This window comes from Heterodontus francisci, chromosome 17, assembly GCF_036365525.1.
Source record: "Heterodontus francisci isolate sHetFra1 chromosome 17, sHetFra1.hap1, whole genome shotgun sequence".
In the NCBI taxonomy this organism is placed as follows: Eukaryota; Metazoa; Chordata; class Chondrichthyes; order Heterodontiformes; family Heterodontidae; genus Heterodontus; species Heterodontus francisci.
In genome coordinates, this window is record NC_090387.1 from 39,759,345 (window position 1) to 39,783,901 (window position 24,557).

Sequence of the window (24,557 nt, forward strand, 5' to 3'; positions counted from 1 at the left end):
TGTTTCAGTTGAATATACTCCTCTCCCCCTCACCCCTTTAAGTGAAATTGCAAGAGATCCTGCAAAGTGTTCAACTGTGTCCAATTTGGGAGTGTTCATACTGTGCTGAGTGACTACCATAGTTCTATTGTTATAAATCCAGACTGTTTGTCCTGTTAGGTGTACTAGCAGATAATGAGAACATCACAAATATACACATCAGTAAAATGTCAAATAGCAACTCATCGTGCCCATGTTGGTTACAGGTCCTCAATATGCAGCAGACTTGAATGGAAAGATCTGAAACTGCACTTGATTCTCTATATAGTGAGCCAAGGGAGGTACTAATCTGGCACATGTCACTTCTTCAATTTGAAAGGGAATAAACAATCAGAGAGCAAGTTATCCTGAGTTACTCGCATAGCTGTTTGATGCTTTACATGAATGGATTACCCGGTGCCGGTGTTCAGATGTTTGTCCTGTGCCAAAGGAATTATGCATGGTATGTGAAAATCTGAAATTTAAGAAAGCTACTAAAGTTTTAAAAATTAGATTTCGGAACTATTTATTAGCATACATCAGCTGTGTAATGGTACAACTTTGTCCTATTTTTTGACATCACTATTAATTCCATGCAATGCGGTTCCATTCTGTTGATGTCTCTAGTAATTTGAACAAAAACAAACACAAAGTGGATATTGCATGTAGTTTAATAATATTAAAAGCAATGTCTTATTTAACCAACCAGATCAATATAAAATACTGTTCAGAAATACATAGTATAATGTATAAAGTAGTTAAAGCTTAAAAAAATTATAAAAGTTAAGAACACAGAAACTCAAAATGCAATTCTTCACTAGTTATAAAGTCAGTAGCTTATAATAAGTGGAATAATTACAATGCAGCCTGACAATTTTTGACTCCATTTTGAATTTGTTCAGAATTTCAATCGTGCTTAATATCAGCTACAGCACTTGTGGATTTTTTTTTTTACTCTAGTATGTGAAGAGAGGAATGGAACACTTTTCTCATTTTTGTAGTTCCCAGCATTAAGTACTCTGACGTAAGGTAACAAAGGTCCCCGCCAATATCTTTAAACTCAATTTCAGGACATCCCACTAAATGATATTTCCAATTCTATCATTAAACAGCCTCTTGGCATAATGATTTAATGACAAATTATGGTCACTTTTGTGCTGTGGTTCACACCAGTAGGTTGATATAATTTAGATTACAGTTCCATAGTCTTGTTATCTTCAACAGGAAACTTTCACCCCGTCATTCAGGGACAAGTTCAAGCTCAGACTCCAGAGTTGAACAGAAAAATGTGCTAAACTCATTGAGCCACTTTGTTCCTTTTCTTAAAATAAAACTTCTGTCTTATTTTTCAGTTGGTTAAGTGAGAACAATGCACGGATCAATAGGACTAGTTTAAGGTGCTCAAAATCTGTCTGTAACAAGACCAGCTGTGTAACAATTAAAAGGAAACTGCTAAAATGGCCCATCTGACATTGGGGTTGGTTCATTTGTGCTTTCTTGAAATCTTAACCTGCAAAACAGCATTTAAATCCCATTCAGTTGATGCACAATTAACTGTGGAAGGAGGGATGTGTTTAATACTTCCCTCTGAACTGATGTGCACTTTTAACATACCTTTTCAGACTGTCACTCACCCGACTCCTTTTTGAGAGGAAAATGCCTGTTAATTGTCTCAACACAGAAATGTAAAACGTAAGTCAGCTACTACTTCTATTGTACTCCTCACTATATTCACCCGTAACATCAATTTGTGTGCGCTTTGTCTTTTGGCTACTTGAGTGCAAGATAGACCAATTCAAAAGCAGAAGTGATTGAAGTGATTTATATGCTCCCTCTCTGAAGGTAAAGGCATCTGCTGTAATATTTTACAACCATCTACCTTTGAGTACTTCAGCCTTGAGAATCTTAGTAACATTTATCAAGTTTGCTAATTATTGAGTAATGTATTAATAAATTCTGATGCTTCTTGGCACTATTGAAAAACTACAAAAGCCAAACCCAAAGAAACAACAGAAAGTCCATGATTGCACTATTCCGTTAAGACCATTTCTAGCTGCATTTGTGACATGACATTTTCATTATCTAAGTTCTATTCACTGTAACTCACAACTATAAAAGTATTTCATCCAAATTGAATGTTACAAAGATGTGAAATTTCATCTATTAGATGAAACAAAATAGTACAAATAGCTGTTTTCCTTATTTCTATGTCAGAGAATTGTATGCATATAGAGATGAATTAAGCCTTAAACAATTGTAGATTCTAGATAGACTTCTTCTCTCATACTTTTCAGTCTTCTAACTTTTCGAAATGCCAGAATTGCTGCTACTGCATTGAGCAAGTATACTATGATAGCAAGGCAGCCACACAGACCACCAACAATGTCAGCACCATGCAGACTACAGTTAAAGCCATCATACCCTTTACTTTTGTACATACCCTCCCTCTCTTTACACACTTCTGAATTATAGCCCGCAATCAGGTGTTGAAAGTAAAAATAAACAGCGGGTATATAGGCAAGCGCTATCGCTATATCCAGAGCACATTCAATAATCATCAAGAAGGGAAACCGCCAAGGTACCCGAGCCAAGCCTAAAACCAGCAAAAGGCATGCAAATGACATTAAAGCCCCACCATACGCCATTATGGCAATGACTGTAGGTAATTTTAACTGGTAAAACGCAACATCCAACTCGTTTACTTTTTTAGCCTCTTCTCCTTGAAATCCACTATAGGCTGATCCAAATGTGTAGTAGTAGAGACTTCCCAGGCTGGAGAGATCTGTGTAGCCCCCAGTGCCACTGTAGGAGATTGCCCCACACACCAGAATTAACAGATTCAGCAGCACCTCCACCAACTGACAGAGACCTGCAACAAAACAACCAAAACACAGCCAACTATTAACAACTAATCACTGAAACGTAACCCCTCAACTCTATCTGTAGAAATAACTTTGGACAGCTTGACAAACTTACTACAGAAAAAGTGTCAAAATAAAAAGAACTGGAGAATCTGTTTGCAATATTCACTTAATCTACTTCAAGACCTAATGTGCATCTTCCACATAAAGTGGATTTATGTATGGAGCAGAATTAAATAACCTTACCATGTTGGGTGGTTTAACAAGGTGCAATGGAGGCAGCTGCCTCATGAATTTGAATTTTTGAGTGCATGAATATTTGGGGGAAAAATTGTGCAGACTTAGCCAGCAAGTCAGAGGTGTCCCATTTCTATAAATGTTCTGATAATCCTGGTTCAGCAAGCAATAACTGAAAAACTCCTACATTACCAGAAGCAATCTGTGAAATGTAATTGCTGGTATTCTGTGTTGACTTTTTGGATCAATACAGAACGAACAGGTGGACCTAAAAACTTCTGTGTTGTATTGTAAATATTCAATCTATATGCATAAATAAAAGAGGCTACATCACAAGTCAGATAGTGCAGTGGTTAGTATCACATTCTAGCATACTAAAACTTGTAAGCTTGAAATTTAAGCTCTTAAAAAAAGTCAGCTTCCCATATCTATCTCAACTACTTTCAGTCAGCCTTCTGTCGTTGACCAGGCACTAACTCTCATCTAATGGGATGCAGGATTAGTAATCTTAAGGTGCTTTTATCTTCCTGGTAATAAAAATTGTGTTTCTGGAGACAGGTATAATAACCTGTCTTGCTGGCCCTCTCACCCAGTTTATTTTATCTCACCTAGCACCTGCCTCTATGCCCAGGATGCCAAGGAATATAGAGATCAGTTTTCTGTGCAAGAGCATTTAATATTTCTAATTAGCAGTCTTTCTTTCAATCTGAACATTTTAATTTGATACTACTAACATCATCATGTATGAAGGGTGTACAAAAAAGGGCATTAGAAAAGAATGGAAATTATTAAGGTTTATCTCCCCAGTACATCAGTAAAAAATTAGATCTTTAGACGATAAATGTAATGAATTACGTACTGGCTATATTCCAAAAATGTTCAAAATAAAAGTTCTGATTTTCTATACAATTATTGAACAAGAATCTATCCTTGACTCATCCCTAATTCTCATTTACATACTGCCCCCTCGGCAACATCATTTGAAAACACAGGTGCAGTTTCTACATGTACGCTGACAATACCCAGCTCTATCTCACCACCATCTCTCTTGGCTCTTCCACTGTCCCTAAGTTGTCAGACTAGATGTCCGACATCCAGTGCTGGATCAGTAGAAATATCCTCCAAATAAATATTGAAGCTATTGTCTTTGGTCCCAGTCACAAACTCTGTTCCCTCGCCAGACTCCATCTCTCTCCCTGGCAATTGTCTTGAGGCTGAATCAGACTGTTCTCAACCTTGGTGTCATATTTGACCCCGAGATGAGCTTCTGAGCACATATCCACACCACAACAAAGATGGCCTATTTCCACCTCTGTAACATTGTCTGACTGTACCTTAGCTAATCTGCTGCTGAAACCCTCATCCATGCCTTTGTTACATCTAGACTTGACTATTGCAACGCACAACTGGTTGGCCTCCCAAGTTCTACCCTCTGTAAACCTAAGCTCATCCAAAACTCTGCTGCCCATTTCCTAACTTGCACCAAATCTCGTTCATCCATCACATCTGTGCTTGCTGACCTACACTGGCTCCTGGTTAAGCAACTCATCAATTTTAATTTTTTCATCCTTGTTTTTAAATCACTCTGTGGCCTCTCCCCTCCCGACCTTTGTAATCTCCAACAGCCCTCCAACCCTCTTCCTTCTCCCAAATCTTGCTTCTTCAGCATGTCTGATTTTCATTGCTCTACCATTGGTGGCTGTGCCTTCCATTGCCAAGGCCCTAAGTTCTGGAATTCCCTCCCTTTCCATCTCTTTACCTCTCTTTCCTCCTTTAAGACACTCCTCAAAACCTACTTCTTTGAACATGCTTTTGGACATCTGCATTAATATCTCCTCCTTTGGCTCTGTATCAAACGTTGTTTTATAATGCTTCTGTGAAACACCTTGGGATCAACGTTCCCTCTAAGTTGTGTGGGTGTGCGACTACGCAGCAGTCCAGAACATACCACGTAGGGGACAAATAGGCTGTGCACAAGAAGTGGTCTCTTTAAGATGTGCGCTGTGTGGCAGTGTGGCAATCTTGAAGAGACAATGCAGTGCAATAAATGGGTCATGGACAGCAAAGGGATATTAGAGAGAACATTGCTTGGAATGTTTTATTACATTAAAGGTGCTACATAAATACAAGTTCTTGCTGGTGTTGACATGAATATTTTGAAATCAATGAGGAAGAGTTAAATGATGAGTTAAGAATACTGAACATTAACAAATTCCCTGAGCCAGATGGCATACATCCTAGCCAGGGCTTAAACACTTATTTTTTGGTTAGCTGGGTATGATATGCTTTGGAACCCATACCATGCTTCAGTGTCTCCAAACCAGGCTACTGAAAAATCCACAGTACTTTCTGTTTGCCACACTTCAGAAAGAGCATGCATAGTGTTACGACCAGGTGAGAAAGGGGTCTAGGGTTCCCTTTCAGCCTTCACCTGGTCTTACTGTAACAGGGTTTAATTTTGAACACACCGTGTTTTTAGCTCCCCCTTGGTGAATCCTTGTTCATCGCTTTTCAATTATAAGGCAAAGAAACCAGTACAAACAGGCTTTCTTAGGTTTAAAGAAGAAAAGTTAAAATTTATTAAACTTAAACTCTAATTCAGTTAATGCCTACGGATACGCGACACACTCATGCTAACATGCATATGCGATACACACATGCAAATAGAGACAGAAAAGAGCAGAAGAAAAATAAAGTGGAAAGGTTTGAGGCAATATCTGAAGAGTTTTTGTTACGGTTCTTTGAGCTCACTGTAGAGTCCTTGATTGTAGGAGATCTTGCTTTTCGTTGGGGCTCAGTATTCTTCTTAAACCTGTTCACTGTAGGAGACATTTCTCTCTTGGGGTTCATGGGTCAACACTAGATTCAGAGGTTTGTGAGAAAGAGATGGGAGCAAACAGGAGAGATCTTCTCAGTCCAGGAGCAAACAGACACTCTCAGTTCAAACTGTTTGTACAATTCAGAAAACCCCAGGTTGCCAAGCAGGTTAGCCATGTGACTAACTGGTCTGACCACGTCTTGGATTGTATCACCTTAGAAATCTCTGGAATGCTCCTCTTACACACAATACCTGATCAAGGTCCATTGTGGTTTGACTGTGTCAGGGAATGGTCCTTTGTCGTTCCAATCACTGTCTGCTAATATACAAATGTCTTTTCCAGCCGCGTCTTATCTGTTTAACAAGTCCTTTCTTCACTCCAGTAACAGTTTAAAATCAATATTCATAACAAAATTAATGTGCCTCATTCTTGGCAGGTGGGGGCCTAGCATGACAATATATTTAAAAAGTACCAAGAAGAGTAACAAGAATGATATCAATTATAAAGGGACACTACAAGGAAAGATTATAGAAGGTTTAACTTTTAGAAAAAATATGATTTGGGGGGGCAGGGGAGCTTTATTTAAATTTTAAATAACAAATAAGATGAATCTAGGTTAATATTTTTAAGGTCAATCAAGCCAGTAGATGATGATGATCTAAGTTTAGGTCATGTTAGGTAAAAATGGCAATTTAAATAAGGGATGCATTACTCCTGGTCTACATCAAAATTCTCTAGTTCTATTAACAGCACAAAAAAGCACTATTCTTATAAAAGAAACTAAATCATTGCAGTTTGCATCTTCTATGCATGCATACATTCTCTATCACTTCTCACTAAAATCTGTTGACAGAAAAATCAGAGCTGCAATGACCGACTAACATATTTGCATATATAACTGATCAGTATTATACACAGTAATTAACTTAAGTTCTATCTAAACATGCAAACTTGCATTTAACATAGAAAAAATGTTCCTGGGTAGAAGGAAGAAATTGGGATGCTGAGCAAAGGAGATACTACAAAGAAATGATCAAACGAGGTGGGCTTTAAGTAGGTCAAGAGAGGGATGGAGGTGGGGGGGGGGGGGAAGGGGCTAGGTATTGGAAGACATAGCTGTCAATGGTGAAGCATAGGGAGGGGTGCATACACAATGGGTTGGAGTCAAAGAGTTTGCGGAGGGGCTTTGTGCACTGTAAGTGGTCACTGAGATAAGGAGGGGCAAAGTCCTGAAGGAATTCAAACATACGGATGAGAATTTTAAATTTGAAGCAGTGGGGATCAAGAATCAATGGAGTTCAACGAGAAGAGATGATGGCCAAGTTGGACTTGGTGCAGGAAAAGGATACAAGCAGCAGAGTTTTTTTTTAATGAGCTGAAGCTTACAGAGGATGGAGATCGGAAACAAGCCAGGAGAGTATTAGTGTGGAGGTGACAAAGGCATGGCTGGGGGTTGCAGCAGCAAATGGATGGTGGCAAGAAATGTTATAGAAATGCAAATAGATAGTCTATGTGATGGATAGGATTTGAATAGGACACAGAGGGTGCTAGCAGTCCAGTGCCGACTCCACCCTACCTATGTCAACTTTATCCCATCACTGACTTTAACTCTGGACTCCCTCCTATTGTCTATTCTCTATACCTCGTTTACCACCAGGATATATGTATCCTAACAATTGCTACATAACCAGGCCTATAGAACTTGAGTTTTCTGTGTCCATTCGCGTGTGCATTTTGGCTGCTGCTCCAAATCCAAGCTCATCAGTTCTTTTTCCATTTTTTCTCCCTTTTTATACTTATTTTCCCTTTACCTCTCCTAGACCCCTCTATCCTGTTGTCATACCTCCTTTCTCCTCTCTCAGGTACTCTGTCCTCCCAAATCCCTCCACCAGTCCTTCAGCATTCCACAACAGTCTGACTCTCCTGGTGTCATTCCAGGCTCGACTCCATCTTAAGTTATCCTACAGTTTCCCCTGTTGGTATTCTCAAAAGGCCCACTGAATAACTTATCACTGTTGCCTTACGAGCAGCAACCCCAATTGCCACATCCTACTATCTCGGTGACCTTCCCACACATCACACCTGCTCAGGGCTAATCGGCTTTCCATCCAACTCACCCCTCTCAATGCTGACCATGTGGACTTTGCCAGTGGATCAGCTATCACTACCCCACTTCAGATTGCCCTCCAGAATGTTCATTCACTTGTGAACAAGGCCCTTGCCATCCATGAGCTTAATGTGGATGACTGCATCGACATCATGGCCTTGACTAAACCTGGCTGGGGGGGGGCTGATGACGCCTCCCCCCAAAATGAAGCCTCCTCGTCTGGCTATACCTTCCACCACTTGTCCCACCAATACTGTCGGTGGTGGTGTGGCTCTGATCACCAAATCACACCTTGGCGTGTCCCCTACTCCTCTGGTACTTTCTCTTCCTTTAAGCATCTCACCTTCTTCCATCCCCCTCATTTCTTACTTAAAATTCTCGTTGTCTACCGCCCACCCAAGTACCATAAATATTTTCTCACTGAGATAGCTTCACTGCTTTTGCTCTCATCGTCTGTACTGAGTGACTTCTCATCCTTGTGATTTCAACCTCCATCTCAATCCATGTTCTCTCCCTGAGTGCACTACTCTCCTGTCCTCCCATCCTTGCTTAATCTCTTCCTGCATATAAACTTCCCGACCCATATTCATGGCCACCCCCTTGACCTTGCCATCTCACGTGGCCTTGATACTCCCATTGTGTCAATCAAAGATAAAGGCCATCCCTGATCATTTCTTTGTAGCCCCCTCCGCACCTCCCCCTTCCCACTCTATTTTCTCTATCCAATCCCAGTAAAAGCTCTCTCCTAATTCACTTACAACTGCATTTCTATGATCCCAACTATCTAGTCTTTGACACGCCATTCACCACAACATTTCTGCAATTATTGATCTGCTCAATCACACCCTCACCTCCACCTTTGATGCCTTAGTCCCCATTAAAAATGTTACTCTCTCTTACCCTGGTCAGTCCTCCTGGAATGGCCCTCATCTCAACTCATTTAAGTCCAAGGGACGCAGACTTGAATAAATATGGTGAACAACTGGTTTTGTCATTCATCGTCTGATCTGGCTGAATCACATAAAGCCCTGTCGGATTGTGCTCTCTTCTGCCAAAACTGTTCACTATTCCAGGATCATCCAGCTTCTTTTCTCGACTGCAAATTGTCTTCTTAAACCCCTCGTCTCTGTCTCCTGTACCCTCACCTCCAACAAGTGAGAGGAGGTCATGGATGTCATGGATTTCTTTGTCACTAAGATTGAGACCATCTGATCAGCTGCCTCTTCAACCTCCCTCCCTTCCTCTAACCTACTGGGGCCAAACTTCCTCTAAGTTGGCCTTAATTTGTGTCTTTCTCTAGTTTCTTTCCTATCTCCCCTCATGCCCTCTTCAAGATCATCTTGTCCATTGCACCAACTTCCTGCTCCCTTGACCCTATGTCCACTAAATTGCTGACCACCCAACTTGACTTCCTGGTTCCCATGTTAGCTGATAGGTACTGCCCCCTCTCCTTCAAATCTGTCATTACCACGCCCACGCCTCAAAAAAACAATCCTTCACCCATCTGTCCTTGTAAACTATTTCCCCCATCTCATAGGGTAGGGTAAGCATAGTGGTTATGTTACTGGACTAGTAATCCAGAGGCATGGACTAATGATCCAGAAACATGAGTTCAAATCCCATCATGGCAGCTGAGGAATTTAAATTCAGTTAATTAAATAAATCTGGAATAAAAAGCTAGTGACAGTGAGTTACCAGATTGTCATAAAAACTCATCTGGTTCACTAATGTCCTTTATTAAAGGAAATCTGCTGTGCTTATCCAGTCTGGCCTAAGTGTGACTCCAGACCCATAGCAGAGTGGTTAACTTTTATCTGCAGTCTGAAATGGCTTAGCAAGCCACTCAGTTGTATCCAAGAAGTCAGTTCACCACCACCACCTTCTGAAGGGTGATTATTAATGGACAATAAATGTTGGCCTTGAAAGCAACACCCAAAAACAACCCTTCCCTCTCCTTGAACTTGCTGTCACCTCCCAAAGGCTTCCCAGACCTCCACGGCTCTTATTAGAGTCACAAATGGAATCTTGTGACTGCGACAAAGGTCATCTAATCTCCTCATCCTGCCTGCAGCCTTTGACACCATCCTACACCAATCCTACTACAATCGCCTGGTTCCATTTTTACCTATTCAGTCGGAGCCAGATAATGACCAGCAATGGTTTCTCTTCCAGCTCCCACACCACTGCCCCTGGTGTCCCCAAGTATCTATCCTTTACACCCTACTTCTCATCCACAAACTGCCCCTCGGTGACACCATCAGTTTCCACATGTATGCTGACAACATCCAGCTCTGCCTCACCACCAACTTTCTTCATTCCTCCACTGTCTTTAAATTGTCACACTGCTGATCCGACATCCAGTACTAGATGAGCAGAAATTTCTTCCAAATAAATATTGGGAATAAAATGAGATGCTGTTCATCGAGCTTGCGTTGATGTTCACTGGAACACTGCAGCAAGCCCAGAACAGAGATGTGAGTATGAGAGCAGGGGGGGTATGTTGAAATGGCAAGCAACCGGAAGCTTGGGGTCATGCTTTTGGACTGAGTGGAGGTATTCCGCAAAGTGGTCACCCAATCTGCGTTTGGTCTCCCCAATGTAGAGGAGACCACATTGTGAGCAATGAATACAGCATACTAAATTGAAAGAAGTACAAGTAAATGGCTGCTTCACCTGAAAGGAGTGTTTGGGGCCTTGGATAGTGAGGAGAGAGGAGGTAAAAGTGCAGGTATTACCTGTTCAGGTGCCGTGGGAAGGGGACGAGGTGGTGGGGGTAATGGAGGAGTGGACGAGGGTGTCGTTGAGGGAACAATCCCTTTGGAATGCTGACAAGGGAAGGGAGGGGAAGATGCGTTTGGTAGAGGCATCACGCTGGATGTGGCGGAAATGGCGGAGGATGATCCTTTGGATGTTGAGGCTGGTGGAGTGGAAAGTGAGGACAAGGGGAACCCTGTTGCTGTTCTGGGAGTGAGGGAAAGGGGTGAGGATAGAGGTGCGGGAAATGGGCCGGTCACGGTTGAGGGCCCTGTCAACCACAGTGGGGGGGGGGAAATCCTCAGTTGAGGAAAAAGGAAGACATTTCAGAAGCGCTGTCGTGGAAGGTTGCATCATCAGAGCATAACTAGGACTCATGCGGGTACCCATAGCAACCCCTTTTACTTGAAGGAAGTGAGTGGAGTTGTTCAATGTGAGAAGGAAGGTGGATGGGGACTGGTTAGGCCTCTGTTCAAGGAAGAAGCGGAGAGCCCTCAAACTGTCCTGGTGGGGGACGGAGGTGGAGAGAGATTGGACGTCCATAGTGAAGAGGTGGCGGTTTGGGTCAGGAAACTGGAAATTGTCAAAATGACGTAGAACGTCAGAACAGTCATGGATGTAGGTGGGAAGAAACTGGACTGGGGAGAAAAGATAGAGTCAAGATAGCAAGAAATAAGTTCAATGGGGCAGGAGCAGGCTGAAACAATGGGTCTGCCGGGACAGTCCTGTTTGTGGATTTTAGGAAGGAGGTAGAAGTGGGCTGTCTGGGGTTGCGGGACTATGAGGTTGGAAGCTGTAGAGGGAAGATCTCCAGAGGAGATGAGGTCAGTGACAGTCCTGTGGATAGTAGCTTGATGTTCAGTGGTGGGGTCATGGTCCAGGGGGAGGTAAGAAGAAGTGTCTGAGAGTAGGCACTGAGCCTCTGCAAGATAGAGGTCGGTACGCCAGACAACAACAGCACCACCCTTGTCTGCAGGTTTGATGACAATGTCGGGGTTAGACCTGAAAGAAGTTCAGAGGGAGACAGGTTAGACTGAGTGAGGGGGGCAGAGAAATTGAGACAGCCAATGTCTCGCGACAGTTTTCAATGAAAAGATCAAGAGTGGGTAATTGGCCAGAGGGAGGAGTCCAGGTGGAGGGAGAATGCTGGAGGCGGGTGAATGGGTCTGCTAGTCGGTGGAGGACTCCCAGTCAAAGAAGTGAGCCTGGAGGCGAATGCGACCGAAGAAGAGCTCAACATCATGCCGAGCATGAAATTCATTGATGTGGGAGCATAAGGGGATAAAACTGAGTCCTTTGCTGAGTACAGGACGTTCAGCGTCAGAGAGGGAAGGTCAGAGGGTACAGTGAATACACGGCAAGGAGTCAGATCAGAAGGGGTGGGGTCAGAGGGAAGTGAAGGGGAAGAAGGATCTGGAGGGACATTAGTCCCCATCAGCTGCTGGAGGTTGCGTTCCTTAACACCTGAAAGGAGAAAGAAAATTGGGAAGACCAAAGCCATTGTCTTCAGTCCTGCCACAACCCTGTTCCCCAGCTACAGACTCCATCTGTCTCCCTAGCAACTGTCTCAGGCTGAACCAGACTGTTTGCAATGCTTGTTTCATATTTGTCCCTGAGATCAGCTCTCGTCCACATATCCATGCCATTACTATGATGGCATATTTTCTACCTCTAACATCGTCCAAAACTGCTCTGACTTAGCCAATCTGCTCCTGAAACCTACAAGCTTTGGAATTAACAGTTCTAATGCACACCTGGCTGACCTCCTATGTTTTAGCCCCTGGAGCCTTGAGTTCATCCAAAACTCTGCTGCCCATGTCCTAACTCGCACAAAGTCCTATTCACCCATCATCCAGGTGCTCACGAAACTATACTGGCTCCAGGTTAAGCAACAACTTGACTTTAAAAGTCTTTTCCTCATTTTCAATTCTGTCCACAGCCCCTCCCTCTCTATCTCTGTAATCTCCAGCTCCACAGCCCTTTGAGGTATATGTGCTCTTCCAATTCTGGCCTCTTGAGCATTCCCAATTTGAATTGCTCCACCATTGGTGGCCATGCTTTCAGCTGCTAAGGCCCTAAGGTCTGGAATTCCCTTCCTAAACCTCTCTTTCTTCCTTTAAGAACTTTCTGAACAACTACCTCTTTGACAAAGCTTTTATCCATCTGCCCTAATATCTGCTGATGTGGATGAGTATCAAATTTTGTTTGCTATTGCTCCTGTGAATCACCTTGGGACCATTAACTTTGTTAAGGCGCTATATAAATATGAGTTTTTGTTGATGATAGTGGTTCAGACAGGGATGGAGTCATTGGCAAGGATAAGGAGCTTGTGGTGAGGCAATGGACAATGTCTGGATGTTAGGCCAGCACTCTGACTACACAGAGGCATTGGAGCAGTCAATATCAGTGGCAGAACTGCATGGCATTATTGTACTTGTGGAAACTGCCCACATATCTGTAGATGATGACACCAAGAGGGAGCATGTAGATGAAAAAAAGGAGTAGGCCAAGGAAGGATTCTTGAGGTGATGGTGCAGGGGTGGTAAGGGAAGTCATTTCCCCATGACAATTATTCAGATCCATTACGGGCCCACTATCATCATCTTCTTAGGCAGTCCCTCGGAAACGAGGATGACTTTCTTCCACTCCAGGGTTGTGGGTCCTTAGGTGATTGAATAGTCCAATTCTGGATCCACCCATTCTGCCACAGGTGGGGCAGGTGGTGTTTAGTGAGGTGAGTGGATGGGTTGCTTCAATTTGCGAACACTCCTCCCACTGTTTGCACTTGGTCACTGCCTGGAGATGTCGATGGTGTTCGAACTAGCTGGCATCGTCACGGATGCTTCTTCTCCATTTTGGGCGATCTCAAGCAAGAGATTCCCACGAATCAGTGCAGAGGTCACATTTTTTCAGGGAGACTTTAAGGACATCCTTGTAGCATTTCCTTTGCCCTCCTGGTAGCCTCTTGCCGTGACGGAGCTCGGAGTAGAAAGCTTGTTTTGGGAGTCTTGTGTCAAGCATGTGGACGATGTGGCCCACCCAGCATAACTGTCTAGCCCTGACCAGTGTCTCAATACTGGGGATGTTGGCCTGAGAGAGGACAGTGATATTGGAGCAACTGTCCTGCCACTGAATTTGCAGGATCTTGCGGAGGCACCGCTAGTGATATCTCTCCAGGGCTTTGAGATGTCTGCTGTACAGTGTCCATGTTTCCGATACATACAGGAGGGCAGGTAACACTTTGGCTCTGTAGACCATGAGCTTGGTGCCAGGTTTGAGGTCTTTGTCGTCAAACACTCTTTTCCTCAGACGACCGAAGGCTGCGCTGGCACACTGGAGGTGATATCATCGATATCATCCCTACCACAACACTCTACCTCATCTCCTTGAAGCTCCCTACAAGAGTAGATCTACTCTACAGGACGAGCGGGAAACTACTTAATCTGCGTCACCTCCAGTCCAGAACCAAGGCCACTCCAACCTCTGTCATCAAGCTGCAGTATGCTGACGACGCTTACATATGTGCACACTCAACAGGCTGAGCTTCAAACCCTCGTCGATGTATTTAAAGAGGCGTATGAAAGAATGGGTTTTAAGCTAAACATCTGGAAGACAAAGGTCCTCTACCAGCCTGCTCCCACAGCACAACACTGCCTCTGACTATCAAGATCCACGGTGAACCACTGGATAATGTGGATCACTTCTCATACATTGGCCCACTACATTTAGTGGGCAGTTGACTAATTTTAAATGTAATGATATTGTACTTTGCAGTGTTCTTCTAATATTTTCTAACAAGCATACTTAACAAGTATATTGCATTTCAGTAATATTTTGCCATATGGATGGGCACATCAGATAGCAGACTAGAAGGGATGATTATGTTGTACTTGAGGCATTGTAGGGAGACAGCGCAACTCGTGTGCTCGAGTTGTGCAGTCACATTGATGACTCTTGTACCCATTCTCTTTGCTGCCAATGGCATCTCTTCTGGCCAGAGCAAAATGTGAACAAAGAGTATTTACTGTTTTTAAGAGTGGTGCACATCATCAAAAGACATTGCGATAGATTTTCATCTTCACTGCATAGGCAAGAATCTAGCTCTTTGTAGACCCTGTCTGATTTTCATTCCATTGCAGCCACTGCCCAGGTGGTATCTCCAGAAGCAGCACTGCCCCAACCACAAACAAATAGAATTGGGCTTGCTGTTGGCACTGGACATGCTTTCTGGCTATGTGACTCAGACTGCTCATAGAGATTAGTCAATAGGGCAGCTACTTAGTCACAAGCTTCAACTTTAAAACAACTGTGCACTGTTTAACTCATTTTAGAATTCAACTGGATGATGCAGTAGGTTAGACACTGGATTTCATCTGTGTGACCATATTTCACATGCAGTGCAGAATGTGGATGAAGCTCTGTTCTGTTTGATGGGTGCTATGTAAGGGTTCTACGTAAAAGGAGCAGCCTCTATTAAGTGTCTAATGGAAATGGGATTGTAATCCAAAACTGCCCCTAATTGATAGGCCATTCGAAATAACAGCACGAATGGTGGCTGGTGTGAGAATTGGGAAAAAGTGTGATAATGGTGCAGTAGGAGTCCTCTTCTGAGGCACATTGTTAGGACAAAGTGGAGAGAGCTTTGCTCTCACCTGGCTCTGCTACACTGAAGCTGGAAGTGTTTTACGCGCGTAGGGCTTTGGGTCGGGACCCCAACGTCAGGGTTAAATGGGGGTCACAACCCCGCACTATGTGGGAAACAGTCACCGACAGTGACTTTCCCTGAATTGGCCAATTAGTAGCCAGAGGGTGGGCTCGCTGTCCAATTAAGGATGGCAGGCAGCCTCTCGAAGCTGGAGGGCCCTCTCTCCAACATTTTAAACTTTTAAATTAAAAAATGGAATCAGCAGCCAGGCTACCATTGTGGAGATGGAGCCCCTCCAAGGGCAGCCTGTGGCTACAGCTGTGACCAAGGAGGCAGGGGGGGCCTCAAAGCCAGTCTGGAGCACTGGCACTCGCTGTTTGCTGCTGGGAAACTGCCTCCAGGCAGCTGGCCTAGTCCCCAATGTCTCAGGGGACTCACAGGCTAACTGTAAAATTCTAGTCAGCCTCTGACAATAGGCCTTCGTAGGCCTTCAATTTCCCTTAATTGGTTACCCACCCCTACGGGTGGGTAGCCCTGCCAATCCCCATCCTGCATCCGGACAAATGGCTTGGGGGCAGGATGGTGCCAGCAAACTGGCGCGCCTCTGGAGGCGTGAATTTTCATGCCCGCCTGCCCCTGTACTCGCCCCCAACTGGATGCAAAAATCTTGCCCCTGGGTTTCTGAAATGGAAAATGTTTCATTCTTTAGCATCCCTCACTTTGTTCATCACAAAGAAGTTCAAAGTTTTGTACCTCCATGTCCTTTGATTCCCTGCCCTTTCTCCGAGGCTCGATCACTTAAAAACTGAATAATAGCTTATTTTTATTCAGAAACTTAACAGTGCCGAAAGAATGAGTCTCCTTTCACTTTGCAAGGAAAAAGCAAAAAAAATTAAAGATGCTGAAAATCTGAAACAAAGAACAGAAAATGTTGGAGATATCTAAGCAGTCAATCAGCATCTGTGGGGAGAATAGGCGTGTGGGCTTGAAGAAAAATGACTTGTATTTAAATAGCATCTTTCATGACCTCAGGATGTTCCAAAGCGCTTTAAAACCAATGAAGTACTTTTAAGTGTAGTCATTGTTGTAATGTAAGGAACTTGTTTAATCTCTTGACAAGTTTCTGACCGAACCTGCTGAGTGTCTCCAGCATTTTCAATTTTTGTTCCTTTTGCAAGGAATTGGCTAATTGGCTGGTGAGGTGGATAGAAGAGAAAGAATGTGGCCGACATACTGTGCTGCACCAGTGTGTCGTACTGTGGTCACATTAAGTTCATTTTGCACAATACTGCTTCACTATTACTAACCTTTAACAGGTTCTGCATAACAGGAAGACAACAATAGCTGAAGTGAATGTGCTGTAATGCAAGAGTCATGTGACTGGTACACACAACCAGTTAAACCAGAAATGCTGCATTCTTTCTAGTCCTGCTGATTTGCTCTGCCTCAATGTAGCAACTAAGAGCAGTTTCACTAATTTCTTTATACATTATCTGTGTGGTTCAAAACTGCTACACTATATATTTGAATTCCATATTGACAGCCATTTCAGCAGTCACTGCACGAAACGCCTTCATATTTGAGAGACTTGAGGTATTATATAAATCCAAGTTTTTTTTAAATTTATGTTATACGTTGCTTAAAAAGTGACCAATACAGATTGAACTCCATTACTTTTAAACTCTCTGTTAATTTGACATATAAATGATATTGGGAGCACTACGTTATAAACAAATACCAAATCTGGAAAGGAGGAATGGTGATTCAGTTCACTTTTATCATGTTAAGCAACAAGAATTTGGAATATTGAATGCATCTTTCTGATCTGTTTACTGTGAATGTGAAGCTCCTGCCAATGTGAACATTGATAGGTTTCATAACAAGGTTATGATTAACATGAATGTTACTAGTCTGCATGCCTCCAAATCTCTTCCAGTATTTGTTTAACAGCTTCAATTAGATCTACTTATAAATGGCTCCTGTTGATGTGGTTATATAATACCTCAAGTCTCTCAAATATGAAGGCGTTTCGTGCAGTGACTGCTGAAATGGCTGTCAATGAATTTGGCCTAACCATCAGCCTCAAGAAAACGAACATCATGGGGCAGGATGTCAGAAATGCTCCATCCATCAATATTGGCGACCACGCTCTGGAAGTGGTTCAAGAGTTCACCTACCTAGGCTCAACTATCACCAGTAACCTGTCTCTAGATGCAGAAATCAACAAGCGCATGGGTAAGGCTTCCACTGCTATGTTCAGACTGGCCAAGAGAGTGTGGGAAAATGGCGCACTGACACGGAACACAAAAGTCCGAGTGTATCAGGCCTGTGTCCTCAGTACCTTGCTCTACGGCAGCGAGGCCTGGACAACGTATGCCAGCCAAGAGCGACGTCTCAATTCATTCCATCTTCGCTGCCTTCGGAGAATACTTGGCATCAGGTGGCAGGACTATATCTCCAACACAGAAGTCCTTGAAGCGGCCAACATCCCCAGCTTATACACACTACTGAGTCAGCGGCGCTTGAGATGGCTTGGCCATGTGAGCCGCATGGAAGATGGCAGGATCCCCAAAGACACATTGTACAGCGAGCTCGCCACTGGTATCAGACCCACCGGCCGTCCATGTCTCCGTTATAAAGACGTCTGCAAACGCGACATGAAATCGTGTGACATTGATCACAAGTCGTGGGAGTCAGTTGCCAGCATTCGCCAGAGCTGGCGGGCAGCCATAAAGACAGGGCTAAATTGTGGCGAGTCGAAGAGACTTAGTAGTTGGCAGGAAAAAAGACAGAGGCGCAAGGGGAGAGCCAACTGTGCAACAGCCCCAACAAACAAATTTCTCTGCAGCACCTGTGGAAGAGCCTGTTACTCCAGAATTGGCCTTTAGAGCTACTCCAGGCGCTGCTTCACAAACCACTGACCACCTCCAGGCGCGTATCCATTGTCTCTCGAGATAAGGAGGCCCAAAAGAGAAAGATGTGGTTCAAAAGATGAACAGACAAAATCAAGTAGAAAGATATATTCAAGTGTCACTAATATAGAAGCAAAATATTGTGGATGCTGGAAATCTGAAATAAAAACAGAAAATTCTGGAAATACTCAGCAGGTCTGGCAGCATCTGTGGAGAGAGAAACAGAGTTAACGTTTCAAGTTGGATATGACTCTTCTTTGAATTCTATTTCTCTCTCCACAGATGCTGCCAGACCTGCTGAGTATTTCCAGCATTTTCTGTTTTTATTAAAATGTCACTCTTGTCTATTGACATGCATGCAGGTTTTTGCTTTACTTTTCTTCAAGTTTTTTTTGCTCTTTTTATCATCATGTAAAAAGCCAGGACTGACCATACCACTCCAAAGCATAAATGGGGAGGTTTCATCTATAAAGAGAAGAAACTAAATATTTCAGATTCATTCTGAGTGAGATGAAGGTATTAAAAAAAACTAGAAGGGCTGGTCGCACCCTTTAGAAACATGATGCTGGTCATGGAAAGGTCAGCTGCACACACCATACCAGCCCAAAAGCGAGGATGGGCAGAAAGGGCAATCAAGTAAAATATAACTACATCACATGAAATTTTTATAATTTAATTCTAGCATGTCAATATATGCTGTTTCTGTACCATCCAACTAAGCTATTTCCCTACATTACAACAGTGACTACACTTCAAAAGTCTGTCATGCACTTTGGTGCATCCTGAGGTTATAAAAGATGCTATATAAATGTAATTTTGTTCTTTTGACATAAACAGAGGTCCGTACTGATAACATTGTTGCGTAAAACTGTCTAGCACCTTTTAAAAATTTGACAACTTGATCAAAAATTTGACATGAATTTCTACTTTCACTTTATTTTCAGTTAGAACGGAGGACTGTATTAGGCAAGAACTTGCAGTTATATTGTACCTTTCTCATTCTCATGACACCCAAAATGCTTCACAATCACTAAATTACTTTTAAAGTGTAGTTACTGGTGTTTTATAGGCCAATGTGCTAGCCAATTTGTGCATGGTAAGATCTTCCAAATGACTAGTTCATCTGATTTTTTGATGATAATTGGGGAATGATATGTTGTCCAGAATATTAAAAACCTCCTCTGTTCTTCTTAAATAAAGGCAATGGGAAGTTTTATAATTATTTGGAACAGGCAGCCAGCCTCTGTTTAACATCCAAAAAACTGAACTCTGACAATACAGCAGTCCCACAATGCTTGGCTGAACTGTCAGCCGAGGGCATATGCTCAAGGACCCAGAATACGGCTGGAACCCACGTCCATCTGTCTTACAGTAAACAGTGGTACCACTGAGCCAAGGTGATACTTGCTTCACAGCCAAGGCAAAATAAACATTCTCAACACTTTGGAGAATTATTGTTATAAGCAGGAATTTGAACTGCTGGGAATTGTTTAGGATCAGTGTTGCAGCTTGACTGTCCTTATGCTAAAAATGCAAAGTACAAAAATTAAATAAGCACCTGGCTCTATGATAATTAAAATGCACTGTTGTAAATAATTTGAGGAATCTTCTCAAGGGCAATTAGGGATGGGCAATAAATGCTGGCCTAGCCAGCAATGCCCACATTCTGTGAAAGAATAAAAAAAATTGGATAATGTTGAATAATATGTAGATATTAATCTCCAAAAAAATAATTTTAAAGATAGCTGCTAATATAATTTAAGCCTTGCTCTACAAACCTTATATAAGCTGTAGCTGAAAATAATTGCTAGATTCATTTTCCAAGTACAATTTAAATGGATGGGATTCACGTATTGATCCATTTTCAAAGAAGCAAAGGCAGAAAAACAGCATTACGTCAGTCTTCAAACCTTCAAAGTTTACCATATTAAATCTGATCTTGCCAGCTTACCTCGATTTGTGCAGAGGTAGCGACAGCTGTAGCAATTTAGGATCCCCGCTGAATCTTCAGGCTCGAAGTAATGCATCTCAGATATTTTATCTTCAGTTATTACATATTCTGGTGGTGCGGTTTCAGCATAACTTTTAAAAAAGCAGAATAAAATTTTTGCTATATTGTACCCAGAAAGATCTGTTTTAAACAGGTAAATTAAGCTGAGATACTGTTCCAAAAAGGTGGGCTGTAAGATTTAACCACATTTAGATTTTCATATGAACTGGTTTAAAAAGTCTCAAATTTAGTTTTATCCTTATGAGATTTAAAAATGTTCCATTTAATTAATTAGAGTTAAGTCCTTTTAAAAGGTATACTTTCGGCCTCACTTTACAGCAGGGTCCCGCCACAAGGCCCCAACAATCTGCCTAATGTAACAACTCCTTCCCAGTATAATATTTTCTTTTCACACCAACATCGTTTGAGGGAAAATTCTAATTTAATGCTGACTCTTACTTGGACTTGTGCTGACTTAAGTTAGCTCCAGACTGATCTAATTCATTGGTCTTTGGCCTTCTGGCCATTAAAAGATCTTTTCCCCCTTTTATCAATCTGAGCTGCATTTGAACCTCAAGTTTTATTTCCACTTTTCTGCACATATTTAAGAAATGCAGAGATGAATGCACCAGATACTGAGAGACAAGGTCATCTGTCTGAGCCATATAGTTCAGAAAGGACCAAGGTTTGATTTTTAGATTGCACTGACTGAGCAGCAGCAGGAGATGAGCTACATTTGGCCACAGCGATCCTGAACATTGTACAGCTATTCCTACTGGGAGTATCTGTGTGCGTGTGTGTCTGCCAAGCGAAAACAGAATCAACTTCATTCATGATGTCCTACATTATGAAATGCACACTTTGCTGAACACAAATAGAACACATTTTTTCATTGCCCATTATTTTTCTCCTGAATTTACATTCCCATCTTACTTGTTATGTCTGTAGGGAACTTTCTCATCATGTGGTAAAGAAATCTCTTCATTTCTGTAACTCTGCTGCCGATTATCATGTGCTGAATTTTCATAAGTTTGAGAATGATGCTTTCTTTCTCGGTTGTAGTGATGGTCTTGATTCTCCCTTTTACGGTATTCCCTCTCTTTCCTGTGTTGGTCCTTTCTTGTATGATGCCCATCACTGTGGCCATCTCTAACATGAGATCTTTTCTCTTCTGATTTTTCCCGCCTTCTATCTCTGTCCCGATCCCTGTTTTGTTTAGAATAATCCCTTTCTCTGTGGTTTCTGCTGTCACCGTCCTGATCCTTGTGAGGATAGGAACGGTCATTGTGGTGACGGTGATCACGATGGCGCTCCTTGTTGGGATGATCTCTCTCAACTCTTGCTAAATTTTTCCCAGCCCTGTTTTCTGGATAGCTTGTTGACTGGGCCATCTTCTTTTAGAAACACCAAATCTTCTGCAGTTTGTTTTAAAAATTAAATCACGAGCATACCATTTCTAGTGAGGGCATTGGCCAAGACAATGTTGAGAGATTTGAAACCACAGGACAACCTATAGTTCTTGAAGATTTCTACTGAGTCCCAGAAGGTAAAATAATGGCAGCAAGAATCACACTGGAGATCAGCTTCATGCAAAATATCTGAAAGTATATTTGAAAGAAAATAAAACTCAAAACCTGGTTAGAACCTTAAAGCCAGTTACTAATTCTGTAGCAATTAACAAGTACAAAAAGTAGTTTTAAGCTCTGAACAGTTTAACCAACTCATTCCAGTCTGTAATAAAAGCAAAATACTGCGGATGCTGGAAATCTGAAATAAAAACAAGAAATGCTGGAACCACTCAGCAGGTCTGGCAGCATCTGTGGAAAGAGAAGCAGAGTTAACGTTTCGGGTCAGTGACCCTTTTTCGGAACTCCAGTTCCGAAGAAGGGTCACTGACCGGAAACGTTAACTCTGCTTTTTCCACAGATGCTGCCAGACCTGCTGAGTGGTTCCAACATTTCTTGTTTTCATTCCAGTCTGTATTGTTCGCATGCTTGCCCCAGAATAGTGTGGTAAGCACACTACCTGCACAAAAGTTCCTGCTCCTCCCAGTTCCACATTAAATTCACAAGCTACTGTCATCAACTGCTTACTCCCTCAATTGTTCGTTTATAGTTGTCAACTCTGGTTAGATGTATTCCTGCAGGTTTCATTGCATGATCTCCAGCCTCCAACTGTCCCACCCAGTAAAACAGCCTTTTTCTTATCTGCAATATTTTAATAATTAATAAATGTTCGAAGAAATTGAAAAAGAACTTTTTTTAATGTCCATATGATTTTTCTCCTGCATTGCTCACAGAAGTGTCCAGGAGATTAGTCATCAGCTCCTGGAGATCTCCGGGCAATCCTGGAGGGTTGACAAGCCTTTTGTTCCTCTTGCTGCTGCTGGGGCCATGACCAGCACCTGTAGTTCACCAGTAATAAGCAAATGAAGGAGGTGAACCAATTTCCCGTGGTCCTACCACTGGTCTCTCCTGTGTCCCAAATTGAAATTGATCCAATTGTTAGGCCATTAAATAAGGGCCTGTATTTAAATAACACCTTTCTTGACCTCAGGACAAACAAAGCGCTGTAAAGCCAATTAAACACTTTTGAAGTGTCGTCACTGTTGTAATGTAGGAAGTGTGGCAGTAAATTTGCACACAGCAAGATCCCACAAACAGCAAACTGATATTCAAATAATCTGCTCTTGTGATGTTGTTTGAGGGATAAATATTGACCAGGTCACCAGAGATAATGCTCCTGCTCTTCTTTGAAATAGTGCCGTGGGATCTTCGACATCCACTTGAGAGGGCAGCCAAGGCCTCGATTTTACACCTCATCTGAAAGACGGCACCTCCGATAGTGCAGCAACCCCTCACCCTCCATATTGCATACGAGTGTCAGCATAGATTCTTGTGCTCCAGTCTCTGGAGTGGGCCTTAAACCCACATCCTTCTGACTCAGAGGTGTTGCCAAGGGTGACACTCAAGTATAGTCTGCTATATGCCTCAATCTGGTTGGGGAGATGGTGGTAATGTCACTGAACTAGTAATTAAAAGGCCCAGGCTGATGCCCTGGGGCCATGGGTTCAAATCCCACTGTGTCAGCTGGGGGGGGGGGGGGGGGGGGGGTGGAATTTCAAGTTAATTACTTAAAATGTCTGGAATTGAAAGCTGTCTCAGTAATGGTGCCGTGAAACTATGATCAATTGTTGCAAAACCCCATCTGGTTCATTAATGTCCTTTCAGGAAGGAAATCTGCCATCTTTACCTGGTCTGGCCGACAGTTGACTCTTGACCCACAGCAATATGGTTGACTCTTATCCCTCCGAAATGGCCTAGCAAGCCACTCAGTTGTCAAGGGCAATTAGAGATGGGGGAAAAAATGCTGGCCTTGCCAGTGATGCCCACATCCCATGAAAGAATGATAAAAAAGCTGCGAGTGTTTAAATATGCACATACTGAGCGCCCTAAGCTGCTCCGTGGTTATCCCACACATATTGTATACACCAGGATAATAAAAGCAAAATACTGCGGATGCTGGAAATCTGAAACAAAAACAAGAAATGCTGGATTCGCTCAGCAGGTCTGGCAGCATCTGTGGAAAGAGAAGTAGAGTTAACGTTTCGGGTCAGTAACCCTTCTTCGGAACTGTATACACCAGGTCTGTGCTGTCTACAGATTTTTCATTCTCCGTCAGGTTAAAGTGTTAGAAATCCGCGCATGCCCAATATTAAAATAAGATTTAATTACATACATTATTTATTATTCTTTCAGTTAATGTGATAAATGAGTTGTAACGTTTACGGATTTTAAAGACTGTTCGTTATCATAGGTCTTATAACTAACTATGAAAGAGCAAAGTAGTGATTTTCTATTTATATCGTATTAAGAAAACAAAGAAGTTATTGGTGTCCTTTGCTTACAATTCGCGACATCTGTCACATACATTGCTGAAACTGACCCAATCTCCCTCCCAAATATAAAAGCTCTTACCAGCCGAGTTTTTTTCGGAGAGGTTGAGACGGGAACGTATCAGTCTTCTCACTCGATCACTGATGCTTTTCTGTAAAATGTTGACCACACCAAATGGTTGGAAATCCGACACCTCAGCACCTGACCGAAACTCGCTCTGGAGAAACTCGATACTCAGCCAAAACTTCCCCCAACCACAGCGAACTCCTTCCCGGTGATACCGCTGGACCCACGGGGAAAGGGGAGCAAAGAACTTAT

The 24,557-nt window shown here is 42.6% G+C and overlaps 1 protein-coding gene across 2 annotated transcripts; it reads right to left on the minus strand.

Annotated features, from left to right (window-relative positions):
* Positions 1–781: 781 nt before the first annotated feature.
* On the minus strand, positions 782–24,404 carry marveld3 (MARVEL domain containing 3). 2 transcript variants are annotated; one of them, XM_068049894.1, is made up of 4 exons: positions 24,321–24,404; positions 21,277–21,941; positions 20,305–20,435; positions 783–2,887 (listed from the first exon to the last, which is right to left on the minus strand). In XM_068049894.1, exons 2-4 carry the CDS (start codon positions 21,732–21,734, stop codon positions 2,265–2,267), a joined length of 1,212 nt encoding a protein of 403 aa, XP_067905995.1. In that variant the 5' UTR covers positions 21,735–21,941; positions 24,321–24,404; the 3' UTR covers positions 783–2,264. The 2 variants fall into 2 exon arrangements, with proteins under 2 accessions (XP_067905996.1, XP_067905995.1); XM_068049895.1 differs by lacking the exons at positions 20,305–20,435; positions 24,321–24,404 and having other exon boundaries at positions 782–2,887; positions 21,277–21,724.
* Between the last annotated feature and the right edge of the window lie 153 nt (positions 24,405–24,557).